Source organism: Eleginops maclovinus, chromosome 15 (assembly GCF_036324505.1).
Source record: "Eleginops maclovinus isolate JMC-PN-2008 ecotype Puerto Natales chromosome 15, JC_Emac_rtc_rv5, whole genome shotgun sequence".
NCBI lineage: Eukaryota > Metazoa > Chordata > Actinopteri > Perciformes > Eleginopidae > Eleginops > Eleginops maclovinus.
The window spans coordinates 10,341,234-10,354,364 of NC_086363.1; the positions used below are offsets into that span (position 1 = coordinate 10,341,234).

The 13,131-nt window shown below is 41.4% G+C and overlaps 1 protein-coding gene across 2 annotated transcripts; it reads left to right on the plus strand.

Moving 5' to 3' along the window:
* Positions 1–1,046: 1,046 nt before the first annotated feature.
* LOC134877232 (bcl-2-modifying factor-like) lies at positions 1,047–12,312 on the plus strand. Of its 2 annotated transcripts, none has more exons than XM_063902662.1 (4): positions 1,047–1,177; positions 3,980–4,225; positions 5,602–5,819; positions 8,618–12,312. In XM_063902662.1, exons 2-4 carry the CDS (start codon positions 4,003–4,005, stop codon positions 8,732–8,734), a joined length of 558 nt encoding a protein of 185 aa, XP_063758732.1. In that variant the 5' UTR covers positions 1,047–1,177; positions 3,980–4,002; the 3' UTR covers positions 8,735–12,312. The 2 variants fall into 2 exon arrangements, with proteins under 2 accessions (XP_063758732.1, XP_063758733.1); XM_063902663.1 differs by lacking the exon at positions 1,047–1,177 and adding an exon at positions 3,781–3,872.
* Positions 12,313–13,131: the final 819 nt, after the last annotated feature.

Sequence of the window (13,131 nt, forward strand, 5' to 3'; positions counted from 1 at the left end):
TTTGCCTTGACAGTACACAACTCGTCATCACTCCGCCCCAACAGTAATTGGGTGGGTGCAATCACTCTATCGAGCAGCAGCTCCCAATCAGCTGAGCAGAGCGCTGAAAGCAGTCACATGTCTTATCTCGGTTTGTGTTTTTCCCCCTCCACGTGTCAAGATACACGAAGCAGAAGGCGGGACCAAAACAAACCATCTGATTGGTCCGCTTCGTGTCACCAGCTTATGGTCGCGAGGAGGACTGTTCTCTTAAAGGGCCAGGCACAATGTTTTTTTTTTCAACAACAATACAGCATGAGCTCGACATCTTATGCAGAGACCAATTTAAATCAGTATAAGCTTTTACTACTTTTATTTTAAATGTTACTCTTAATCGGGCACAAACACCCACAATTCTAGAGGTCGATTCATTTGGCAAAATATAGCATCAACCCATTTCCATTGACTGGGCGGTGGCTTAGTAAATGAACATTTTTAGAAGTACAAATGTGATGTTGGCTGCTTGTGCTTTACTTGAGTATCCTATTTCCTTTTCATAAATAAAACTTTGACAGGGATAATTGGACTACTAAAATACATTTTGCATAATAAAAACACAAGATGTGTTGAATTAAATCAACGAAAATCAAGAATGCATTACAATTTTTTAATATTAGTACCAGCAGGGATCAACCATTATAGTAAAATGCTACGTAATGCACACATAAATGTCTAACTGATAAAAAAAATGTAATAATGTATGATAGTGTAATAATGTAATCTACATTGAATCTTATTTTGATACTAACCTAACGTTTTAAATGCAAATATTAGCCTGAATAAAACGGCATCACTACATTTTCGTAAGACATTCATGAGTTATTACTGAAATAGAAATGTAAATGAATTGTAAAAGCAATAACTTGCTTTTAATATCCTTTCAGTGTGGCTTGTATTTGCATAACACTGTAGCTGACTCTGGTTCCTTTCACATTTTTGAGAAGGGGCGGTTCCCTGTCATCGGGGCGGACTGCGGCTTTAACACAGGGAAAAAACAACCCGCTCTAGTCAGCAAACATGTATGAGTAGCTGTAATGCAAAGAGGGATACAAGTTGCATCAACACAGTCCGTAGGAAACAAGGTTGCGGCAAGTTGTCAAGATACCCCCGATCACAACGGAACGCGCTTTTGCTGGCGGTGAGTGTAAATTAATTCAAATGTAAAGAGAGAAATCCTCCGTCCGGCAGTTCTGCGTCGTTTGTGGGAGTTTTGTCAACAATGTGCGGGGCAAATCGGGCATGCCCGGGCAGAGACGGGGTGCACGGACTTACAGGAGTGTTGGCATAATGGCAGAAAAGGGGCATTTATAGAGACATTTCTGCTCTGTTCTTCACACACGGCAAGGCTTTTTCCTCTTGTTTTGACGGACCAAGCGAATACACGTCAATGTGGCCGGGTCTATCCATCACCCTCTGCGCTTGCATTCTCCACGTCCCGGCTGATGTTTCCCGGTGTGTGAGACACGACAGCTGCTCAGTAGTGTTTTGACATTTCACAATATAACAGCTTATTTGACTTGTTGCACACTTTATGACTGAGTATTGAGAATATAGTAGTCTCTGCTTTGCGTGAGTAAAACTATCGGCTCAGGAGTGTTTGTTTAGTGGCAGAGTGTTAGGGAAAGTGTCAGCAGAAGATAATGGGAACTATGCAAGTGACCTTATTTTAAAACTTAAAGTCAGGCATGAATCAGGCTAAATTGTTACAAGCTTTCTTAACGAGATTTTAAATTGTAAATGTCCTCTGTGGTTACCGTTACCATATGTCAGCATCCTGTTTCGAAAGGTTTCTACACTAGATGTGGATGTAAAGTATGCACGAGCGGTCTGACTCCGGGTGCTACCGCGGTGAGCTGCCCGGGGCATTGTGCTTCTAATGCGGGTAAAGATGCAGCATAATCCCGGTGGTCGTCTGGAGCGAACTTCATGAGCGATTTGTAACTGCAACACAAGAATAAAAAAACGCAGTTAAAACTGTATTCTAGCAGTAGAGAATACTACTTCTGCATCTAAGTATCATCACAAAACATCTACTTACTAAAAATAATCATTTCACTGGCTTTACTTTCCCATTGATATGTAAGGTAGTGTTCACATCCACGGAATATGGATTACTCGTTACATAAAGGCAGTTTGATAAGTATCAGCAGAGCTCACCTTGAGTGCACCCCCACCCTGAGTGTTGCGTGGAGGAGAGCCCGGTGCACAGATGGTGCAGCAGAGGGAGCCACTTTCTGCTCCAGCGTTGAGCCTTCGACCAGCACTGTGGTGGCTGCCAGGCCTCCCCTTCTGCCCCAGGCACTGTGTGTGTGTGTGTGTGTGTGTGTGTGTGTGTGTGTGTGTGTGTGTGTGTGTGTGTGTGTGTGTGTGTGTGTGTGTGTGTGTGTGTGTGTGTCTCCCTTTCTATGTTTGTTTTTATGTGTCTGACACTATGATAATACTTGCCAGTCCTCTGTTGACTGCCAGTGAAAATTCAAGACAGGGCTGTCAATGACACAACACAAGTGCATATTGGTTTGCGGTGAAACTTGTGGTACCGTTGCAGAGCCTTTACTGCTTTTGTAATGACACATGAATTACTACTTTGCTAGCTTGGAGGACAAGATCATGCAGATGAAGGTTTTTTTTTTTATTTCTGCAATGCATAAATAATTAGTGTGCAGTGACAAGATGGACTGTTTAAATGCCCTGGGAACCACCAAGGCCAGAGGATGTGTGGCTCTAATATGTTTTGTTTACCAAAAAAGTGACTCAGAGACTTACATCCTACACTATAATAATAATAATAATAATACTTGGATAATAGACAGTGTTTTTCCACAGTTGTTCAAGACATACTTTCCTCCTTTGACTCCATATAATATGACATCATGCACATTGACACTTTCACAAAGAGATACACGACTGGGTTCGCCAACCTCAGTAAACACTATTCCAGTATATCCAGTTTCAACCCAGCCCATTTGTCTCTGCTCACACAACAAAAGGAAAAGACAGGCACACTTAGAAAAAAAAAAGATAAAACACTAGTTCAGGTTGTGGCATGTGGCCAAGGAGGAAGGGAGTGCGAGTGTTTTTGCAGCTACAGTTGAGGATGGAGTGAAACTCGTTATCTCCCTCATGAAGCGGCCGCCGCACGCAGCACATGACAGTCTAGCCAGGACTTTGGTTTCACTGAGTTTTCACTGACACACCACCCGCTGCTGTGTGTGTGCGCGTGTGTTTATAGTGTAGACAGAGGTGTAGACAGCCATCCAGTTATTATGTAGCTGAGAGGGAGAAAGGGAACAACAAGCACAGGTATGAATGTTGAGCTGTAGATTTGTGCAAGAGGAAGCTAATCTCCTGACTGTGACTCCTCTCTGTGGAACAGATTAAGGTAGTTGTGAGGGAGAAATTGCCTTTTCAGTGGATCTTTTGGCTCTCAATTACAATTTGGCAGCAACAGCTTGGCAAAATCTGCTACGTGAGTGTGGCAGATTTGACTTGGCATTTGTATCTGCCTGCTGGGTGCCCCCTACACAGGGTGTTTCCATATGTTTGGCTCCTGTTGCTATTCATCACTATATCATAAGAGATGATAGCTTAATCTTATGTTTACATTGGCCGATCCATCTGTGCCTCTTGAGGCGACTCATCCCTGCTTGTTTGTTTTCAGTATCACCACACAAAACATTAGCCTGGGCATTAATGACTCATGATTTATTTTCATTTAATGTAGACCTGCGATAATTCTCTATCTGTCAGAGGGCAAGGTTTCCACTGATAACATGATGACATATGGCAGTTTTTGTTTGGAAACAAATCACACCCAACTTATGTGTGATCTAAAGGTGATAAACAAACACAGTCCAACAAATGTGTCTAGTATTTTCACTACAAGAACACTTGTCATGTCATTCTAAAGTTTCCATCTTTGTGGTACCTTTTTCCTCTTCAGGGAGTTTACCGCTGAGGCATCGGATGGATGATGAGGAGGAGGACATGTCACGGCCTATCTCGCAGCTCTGGGGAACCCCCTTTATGGACGTCAAATACGAAGAGCGTGGCACTCAGATTTCAGCTGGACAGGCCATCGCTGCTGTCACTGCTGCTGTGCCCACGATGCACAGCCACAACAACAACAGCATCGGCATCAACTCACTGCCCTGCGGCTTGCATCGGCAGCCTCGCATACCCTTTCACGGTAAGGAGGGGGCGAGATCATGTGAGCCTGCGGAAAGCGTTGTGGGCTTATGGTTTGAGAGTGTAAATGTTCTAGTGAGATCTGACACTATTAGTCATTCCTTTCATCCTTTTATCCGGCAGGTTACTCATTGGGAACTGGCCTCAAAGACCCAAGTGATTAAATCTGTCAATCTGATTTTAGAAGAGCCAGATAGAATGAAATGGGAAGTGGGGGTTTTCTTTGATTTTAGGCTATTAGAGAAACTGAATTCAATTTTAAATTATTACAAAACAGACTTAGAGCAGCCTCAGAAATGTATTTTCCTTGCAGCTGGGAGATCCTTGTGTCCTATTATTCACATGCTGAACACTTGTTAAACACTGCATTCTAAGAAATGGTTAACAGTCTAAATATGTAGTTATGTTATCCAACAATTTAAAATGTGGTTGATGTGATTTTAACCACATGACACTCTGTTTCTGTTTCCGTATTTTAAATGAACATTAATTGAACAAGTTAAAAACAGACAAAACTTATTTCATGCAAACATAAAGGCACATACCCACACTAATATGTCCATCACTTTTAATCCAATATATTATTCCCATCTATAATCGAATCAGTGTGACATCACCCTAATTGAATTGAACTAATGTTGAAGTAGAATATTGTTTGTTTGTTGACTCGGTGTCAGTGTGTGTGACAGGTACATATTGTTTAGCGTTTAAAGGCACGAAATACATAAACACCACACACTGTTATTACCTTGTCTTCCATTGTAATTTACACAGTAATGGATGTCATGCACTTGGCCCTGTGCCATTTCTTGCTCAGTTTCTTAAGAGGTATTATGGTGCTCTGTGAGGAGGAACAGCAGGGCATTCAGCACACATGATAACATAGAAAAATAGTTTTCCCTCTGACAGCAGAAGGACGCTGGAGGCAAAGAGTAAACTCAATGACACAACGGAAAGGTAGCAGTTTACTGGGGCTGATTTAATAATGTGTTTGCGCTTTCCCACCTACCAACCCTTGCACTCTTCCTTGTTTGTGGACTTTTCAGTTGTACCTTGAGTGCCACCTTGTCATTTTCCCACTTGAGAACATCTGATAAAACCTGTTTGTGTTTCAGAAAGCAATACAGCAACCGTGTTAAGTAGATACTGTTTTGGTCAGACACAGTTGTGTTTGAAGCCATTAATAGTAATCAAGATACTCTTCTTAAAACAGTGTGCAGACTGAAGTTTTTCACTTTTTAAGAACAACATAAGTGGTTTTACTAAACAGAATCAGTAATGCCTTATATTCATCTTGGCTCTGACAGTGACGACAGCTATTTTAGGGATGCAACACCAACAACACAAGTTTTAAGAAGCTTGATGTTTTCCTTTTAGGCAACGCTGGATTACGCTCACATTTCCCCGCTCAGTTTGAGCCCATGGAGGACCGGGGAGAGAGGCAAATTGAAGAGGAGGAGGAGGAGGGCAGAGGGGAGGAAGATGACAGGATGGCAGAGAGGCCCGAGGAGCAGGCAGGGGTGAGCGTCGAGGCGCAAATTGGTCGTAAACTTCGGGAGATCGGAGACAAGTTCCACCAGGATCACGTTGAACTGGTAAGCCTCACTCCCATGCAGTGAAGTGGATCCTTAAATGATCCCACTTCATCAAACAGTTAAAGAGCCTGTGTCTAAGTGTCAACACAAGTGGACTAACATTTGCCTTTTGAACATCTTATGCATATCACAATGACAAACGTCAGACCGTGGGTTTGCTAGGACTCAAACTGATGTTTTACTTGAGACAGAAATGTGTGTGTCAGCTTTTACTTGATTAGAGACACAACTCAAAACTAGCTTGTGCCAATTTGTGGTTCACTTTTGGGGAAAAAAGGGCAGAGCATTTTGCCAGCTGAGTGGGCCACAACTGGATAAAAATAGCCTGTGCAGTGATTCAACCACTTTCTTGGCCACAGTGAAGGAAAAATCCTAAATCTCTAATACAGCACAATTTAGTGACTTCAACAGGATAACAAACTTAGAAAAATCAAAATCATTCATTCAGCGGCAGCTATGGATATATTGTGACATGAGATTGTCACTTTCTGCCTTTTTAAATCAAAATATTGACTCTTAAATTGACCCTTTGGTCAAAGTCATGATGGTTTGAACCTCAGTATGAGCAGAATGTTAAAGACTACATTTCCCATACTGCATCATTGGCACTATTTCATTAGTCAATGATGTAGTCAAAAGGAATATTAATATTGTCTTCTAGTCTAGAAAGAATACCCGCCCACTCCTGACCAATTTCCTTCATGTCTTTGTCTCCGCGCTGTCATTTAAAAGACGTCAACCATCTGTTTGTGTACCTTTACCTGAATGTTCTTAATACTGAACATACGTACCTCACGAAGCATGAAACGATGTGGGACTTGTGGAGATGGTGAAGGTAATTGAGCGTGTAGGCTCACTGTTAGCAACGCTCCCGAGGGAATACCTCAGCGCCACATACCTTGTGTAGTTCATGATAGGTGGTTAATTGCGCATATAGAGAAATAAAACGCACATGGAAATGACAACACGTCCCAACTCCATCTAGATGTGGCGACACAGTGTTTTATAACAGGTCCAGGGGGGTTAGCGGTATCGGTGTTTGTTAAGCACTCACTGGCCTGACTGAGAGTCCACACTATGAACTCCAGTTAATGAGTACAAATATACGGGGAGCAGTATCGCGTTCCTTATCTGCTGCTGTACTGTTCTGCCATGGGGGTCTTCGTCAATAACAAGGTGTGGTTGATAAGTTCTGAAAAGCACTTCACTGGAGGAGGAGAGGGTAAACAAAGAATAAAAGTAAAGTGGTAAACGGTGAGATGTTTTGACTGATGAATGTGAGATCGATGTTCACGCACAAGAGTGAGCGGCAAGTCTGTGGTTGGGTAGACTTGGCCATCTGTTTATATGGCGTCTAAAAATAGTTTCTGACTCATGGCTACCCACAATACCTCAGTTGTCCCGCTGCCTGCCTTGGCGTGTGTGTCTGTGTGTGTTTTGGTTTGTATCTCTGTGACAAAGAGATAAGAGAAACGTTTTTCTTTTTTTGTCTGCTGTCTGCACTCCACTCCTGCAAGATTGGATACTGCTGTTGTACGACTACTGCAAAGGAAGGAAAAAAAATAAAAATGTGTTTATGATATCCAATCACCTCTTCTGTATTGTGTCTGCTGCTATTGTTATACTGTCTGAGAAGAAATTGCTGGTGTGGGCTTTTTGTCGAATGTATTTTTGGTTTAAGATGCAATTACTAGGAACATTTGGGAGGGAAAAGATAATCCATTGGTAAAAGGAGTTTCATGGAGTCAAGGACATGCGTGTTGTCAGAATTCCTAATCGCTTGAAGGGAATTAGCCTTAAAAAGGGCAAGCAAAGTACACGCCTGATCCACTACACACACAAGTGACAGCAGAAAGAGGAGCCTCACATGGAACAAACCGACGTAGTGTTTAAATAAGCTCAGCAGTGTAGAATTAAGAGCAATTAAGGACAATTACGGTTACATTTAGCGGTGCTCGTTCAGTTCTGTGCAGGCTCCTAGTTTTGCATCAAATAGCCTGTGGCGGACTCTGATTACTAGGCTGGTAGAGACCTTGATAGAAACAGAGAGAGAGATATGGTAGCAGGAGTGCTTATGCAACAGGCTGCAATATGTGAGTACGGCTGTTCAGAAAGCCACTGGGAGCTGCTGAGCAGGATCAGAGATGAGGAATGGGGAGAGAGGAGATTGCAGGCTGCAGCAAGAGCCCCCTTCATCTGTGTGTAGCCCCCCAAAAGAAAAAAATGACAGAGCTGGGAGAAGGCAGGGAGCAGATTCGTTTTCCTCTGGCTTTGTTTTGATAATCATTCGTCTGACTTTCGCTATTACAAGGGAGCTGTGATGAAATAGGCAGCGCGTTCTCTGAAAGCATTTCACTTTTGAGGTTTCTTGTTGAGAAGTCAACAGCGTGACATTTAATAAGAGGGACTGTCTTGAACCCCAGGGAAGAGGGAGGATTAGTGTTATGGAGATGAGTGGCAGCTCCTTAGGGCTGTTTGGTCATTTACTTCCTTTCATCAAACAAATAAATGAAGCAATACAATTAACTTCTGTCACCAGGAACTCATTGAGCCTGGTGACAGGATACACACCCAATATCAGGATACACACCCCTGATATTGGGTGTGTATCCTGCAGGATATGCGTGAGACAGACATGTTTGCTAGACACAAGCTAATGTTGTGGAAACATCCATTCTACCTGGTCATTTGATTTGATCTTGCAAGGTTTACCACAGTTCACAAGACTCAAAAGCATGTAAAGATAGAATCTGAGTCATGCTGATGCTAATAACCTTTGTTTTTCTTTTTTTTTGCAGTTCATGAGGGATCAGAGACAGAACCTGCCCGCCTGGATGCGCCTTACGATGGCCCTGTTTGGCTTCCTGTTTCAAAGAGAGGCTCTCCTCCCCCGCCTGAGAGGAGCACAGAGATGAAGTGGCTTCTTTTCTGGCCCTTGCCTCAGCCCTTGCCCCGCCTCCCCCCTTTATAGGGACAAGGGACCAGACTTTTAAAGAGATGGCACTGTAAGATGGAACACGGGTTTGGATTTTGTTTTCTTATTCAACACGAAGATGAGGTGAAGAAAACACTTGTCCCCGCTGGACGGAGACTGACTTTTTTTTTTTTTTTTTTCTTTTTTCTTCTTTTTTGCCTCTCCGAGAAGAAGCCATTGCGTTTGAAGAGATATTTTCGAAATGTTTGTAAGATTACCTATTTTGTACAGTAAACTGCTCTTTATTTGGTGTTTCAAGTCTTGAAGGACCTCCATCAGTCCAGGGAATGCCTTATTCTCTCCTGCCACAGTACAACTCTTTTGCAACGAGGAAATCAGTGAACACAAGAGACTCATTTTTAAGATTAGGCCACTTTTTCCGGCGTCAAACTGGACGTGGACATGTCTGTGCTGAAGTTACTGACTTTAAACCTTGAGGACTCAAGGCAAAATTCTAATTTATTCTCAGAAAAACAATAAGCCCTGTACTTATCCTTTACTGTTTCACACTGGTTCATTTCTGAATGGTTTCATGACATTGTGGCGGTGCTACACACTGATGTTGCTCTTGCCAGATTCCACTGTAGATGTAGGGACATTATACATCATCTAGTCTCATCCATCAGCCTCTCCATCTCTAGCTCCACTCATGCTGTTAGAAGTGGCCGAAAGACCCACTGAGTAGATTCAAATCCTGTTGACTGAAAGGATAAACACATGAATACTTGAATGTAGGTTTACTGACAGTCGAATAATACCCGACATAATCGTGATTACTCTTTGAATTAGTGATCATGTGTCTGTAGGAGTGCGTGCTTACTGTTTCCAAAATTTGCAGTCATTTTGAAACCAAATAAGCACAAACAAATCTCCTTTGTGGGATCACGATCAGGGAACTGGAAAAACAATCACACAGCTGAAAAGCTTTGGAGAGATTTCATCGTTTTCTAAAAGCTTCTCAGTGTTTCTTTCTCTGGCTGGAGTGACAATCGCAATTTAGCCCTTTGCTGCATTGGGTGGGTGACTTGTGGGAGAAATGACATTTATCAGCATTTCTATGGGCGAGCAATATTCAAGCCAGTGGAAGGAATGAAAAAATCTTAGGGATTTGTCGCATTTGCAATCAAACTGAGATTACACCTTTTTCAAATTTCTTTGTTACAATAAGATTTTGGGTCAAAGTTACAGAGATGCATTTTTATTTTATTTTGCTCCTGGTGCAAGTGTTTCAAGCACTGATTCAATCCCGATGTGCTGATACATGAACGTATCAACCTTTCATTGAAGTGCTTTCTTTCACCAAACTGCCAGTGGTATACCCAACTTCACAGAGGACTTAGTAAGAACAGCTCGTGTACATTTCAGAAAACCTTTTTACTCGCGCGCACACACAGACACATTTTAAGAGAAGGTTTATACATCCTTTTTGCAACGACACAGCCACTGTTTAACGTAAGGTTTATTAAGTCTTAAGGACTTTCAATAAGATGTTAAAATTTCGTCATTGGATGTATTATTTCAGTCTGTTGTAGATTCATGATATGAACTTTTGAAGACACTGATGGGTTTTTTTTTCTTTTTCTTCAGGGAGTAGTTACCATGTCAATCACCTGATGCTTACTATGAGTTGCAAATAATCTGCCTTTGAGTTAGGATGCCATGCGCACACATGCAAATATACTTCATTGGGTTTTTTATGTTATCCAAAGTACATTCTCTCAACAGATTTTGAGGTTTTTTTTGTGACGACTCGAGTAGCTAAACCAAAATATTGTTTCCTGCAAACAATGAACGCTGAGCCAATTCACGACCAATGCCATGTTTAACTACTCCCTCTCCTTATCGAGAACAGGTTTCATTTTGTTTGGTTTCTTTTTGGATAATTTATTCTAATTTATTTTGTGTATATTTGCTCAGTTCTACTGTATAGAAGCTATCTCAGTGTGTACAGTCCTTTTCTTCTCATTGTTGATGCGCATTCAGTTGCGTGTTTGATGCCTGTGTGTGGGGAGGTTGGACTTAAAGCCATGTGCCTCGTGCGTTCTCACACTAACGCTGTGAGTCTTTACAAATCACGTGAACAGCAGACAATCAAATGTACAAAATGTGCCTTGTGAGTAACAGACCTGCCACATCATCATCAACACTTGGCATCATTATTCTAAGTCACTTGCCACAGCTCTTGTTTCACTCGGGCTCTGCGAGAACAACATGCTATGATAAAAACGAGTTGGCACAAACAGTATGTTGTGTTCGTTGTGCCTTGATACAAAAAAAGATCTGTTTCACGAGGCACAGGCTCAACCTTTGACGTCTCTCATCACAAACGGCGAGTTTAACCACGCTTCTCAATATCAGAAACGACTGTTTGCAATCAATGTGCACTGTAAAAAACTATTTTTTACCTGTATACTGTATTTGCGCCTTTCTCTTTCTACTCCTGTGCTGAACCTCCCCTCTAGAAACTCTTTAAGATCTGTAATATGCTGGATCTGCCTAGCTCGCCTGGGTTCTTGTGCTTTATTATCTACAATCTAGTAGGGATGTGGGTTTACATTTGAAGGAGGAATGAGCCACCATGGTGCCCAGTATTATTTGTATATGAGCTGGGTTGAACAGCCACTCAGTCGGTTACCAACCACTGTTGCAGCCCTGACTCAAGTGAAACATTTTGTTAACCGTTCAACCTTCAGTGTCTTTAATATCACATTTCTTCGATCCATTTTTTTAAATATCAAAGAAAGAAGTGCATCTTTACTGTCATGTGCTGTGATTTGGTGTTTTTTTATACATTTGACATGAATTTGAAACAGCTATTGTTGCTATCTTTTACAAACATTTTTAACAATTGTTTTCCATATCTTTTTGTAATAAGACGAAGAAAGAACTACAACGACCATTTCTTTTGTTTTTCTAGGATTGCTTTTTTTTTTCAATGTTGTGGCATTTAAAACTTTTGGATATTGCCGAGTCTGCTGTGTCTCTCTCAGTTCAAGGGCTTTTTTCAATATATGTAAATGGAGTAAAAATGCATGTCCAACATTCCTGAAAAAATCTGTATCTTAAGAGTTTGAATGTAATTTAATGGAGTGAAAACCACAATATCTCTTTTAATACATGAACTGAACAGTGGAACTTATTTCAGACTCCTGTACTTGGTGCGCAGGGAGTTTGTATTGTCTTCACATTTCTTTCTTTACGTTCAGAGTGGTCTCAAGGATTTCACATTCATGTGTCCTAATGAAGTGAGACCCAGTCCAGATGTAGCAGTTTTTGTTAAAGCATTGTTTGTGTTATCTTTGGGACTGCTCTGTGTCGACTGCACAGTTTTCAAACAACGCAGGACATGAGGCGATGGAGGGAACAGAGGGACGCGGGATGTTTGTTCTTTTTCTAGTGCAATATGCTGTACATAAGAGCTTGGCTCTCGAAATCTTACAATTTCTCTTAATTTCTTCTGTTGTTAAATGGGTACATTGCTGTTTTTTTTTTCATTAAAACTTTATGGACAATTTAAAAGGCTTGTGCTTTGTTTCTTTTACTAAGATGAGTTTTCTAACACACAAACACACATGAGACATTTACATTATCATTCCTGTGATCGTCACCTAACACATAACTGCTGCCACAACCATAACAATACACTGACTGAATAAAACCTGTTCTATGACTAGACACCAGTGATTTAAACCCCCTGAAAGTCCCAAAGAAGTTAATTTAGCATGAACAATAGAAGCATTTCATAAGCCCTGAAGGCAATGTTGGAGCTTAGCACATTTTTACACGCTCTTCCCTCTGGGGGAAAGGTGCAACCTTACCTAAACAGTGATTCACTCTCCTGTCACCAGCTCTCCCTCAGGCAGCTGCTTTGTGCAGACAGGGGCAGTGGGGAAGCGTAAGGATGTGTATGTGTGTCAGGATAGGGAGTGCAGAAACACAGCCTCAGGAAAAAAAAAGAAAATTCATGATTTAATGCCTGACCTGAACCCCACAAAGACTAGCACATTGAAGTGTGTTGTGCTGCAAGGCATGCTGATTTCAGTTGATACAATAAAGTTTCATTACCAGTGACAACTCTCACCTTTGAGGCATTTTCCTTATTATTTCTAAAACAGAGAGTCATAGTTCTTTCTGCTTTTGCAAACATTGTTAAGATTAGTAAAGAGTCACACTCAACACAGACTAATTGGTTTGTCAAGTTCATGAAGAATTAACCACATCGTTTTTTATTTCTCATATACACCACATTGATACAGACTGAACTCTAGAACAATTTAATGTCCTCATTTACCTCATTTTGAAGAAACGAGTAAATAAACCGGAAAGCATAAAAAAAAA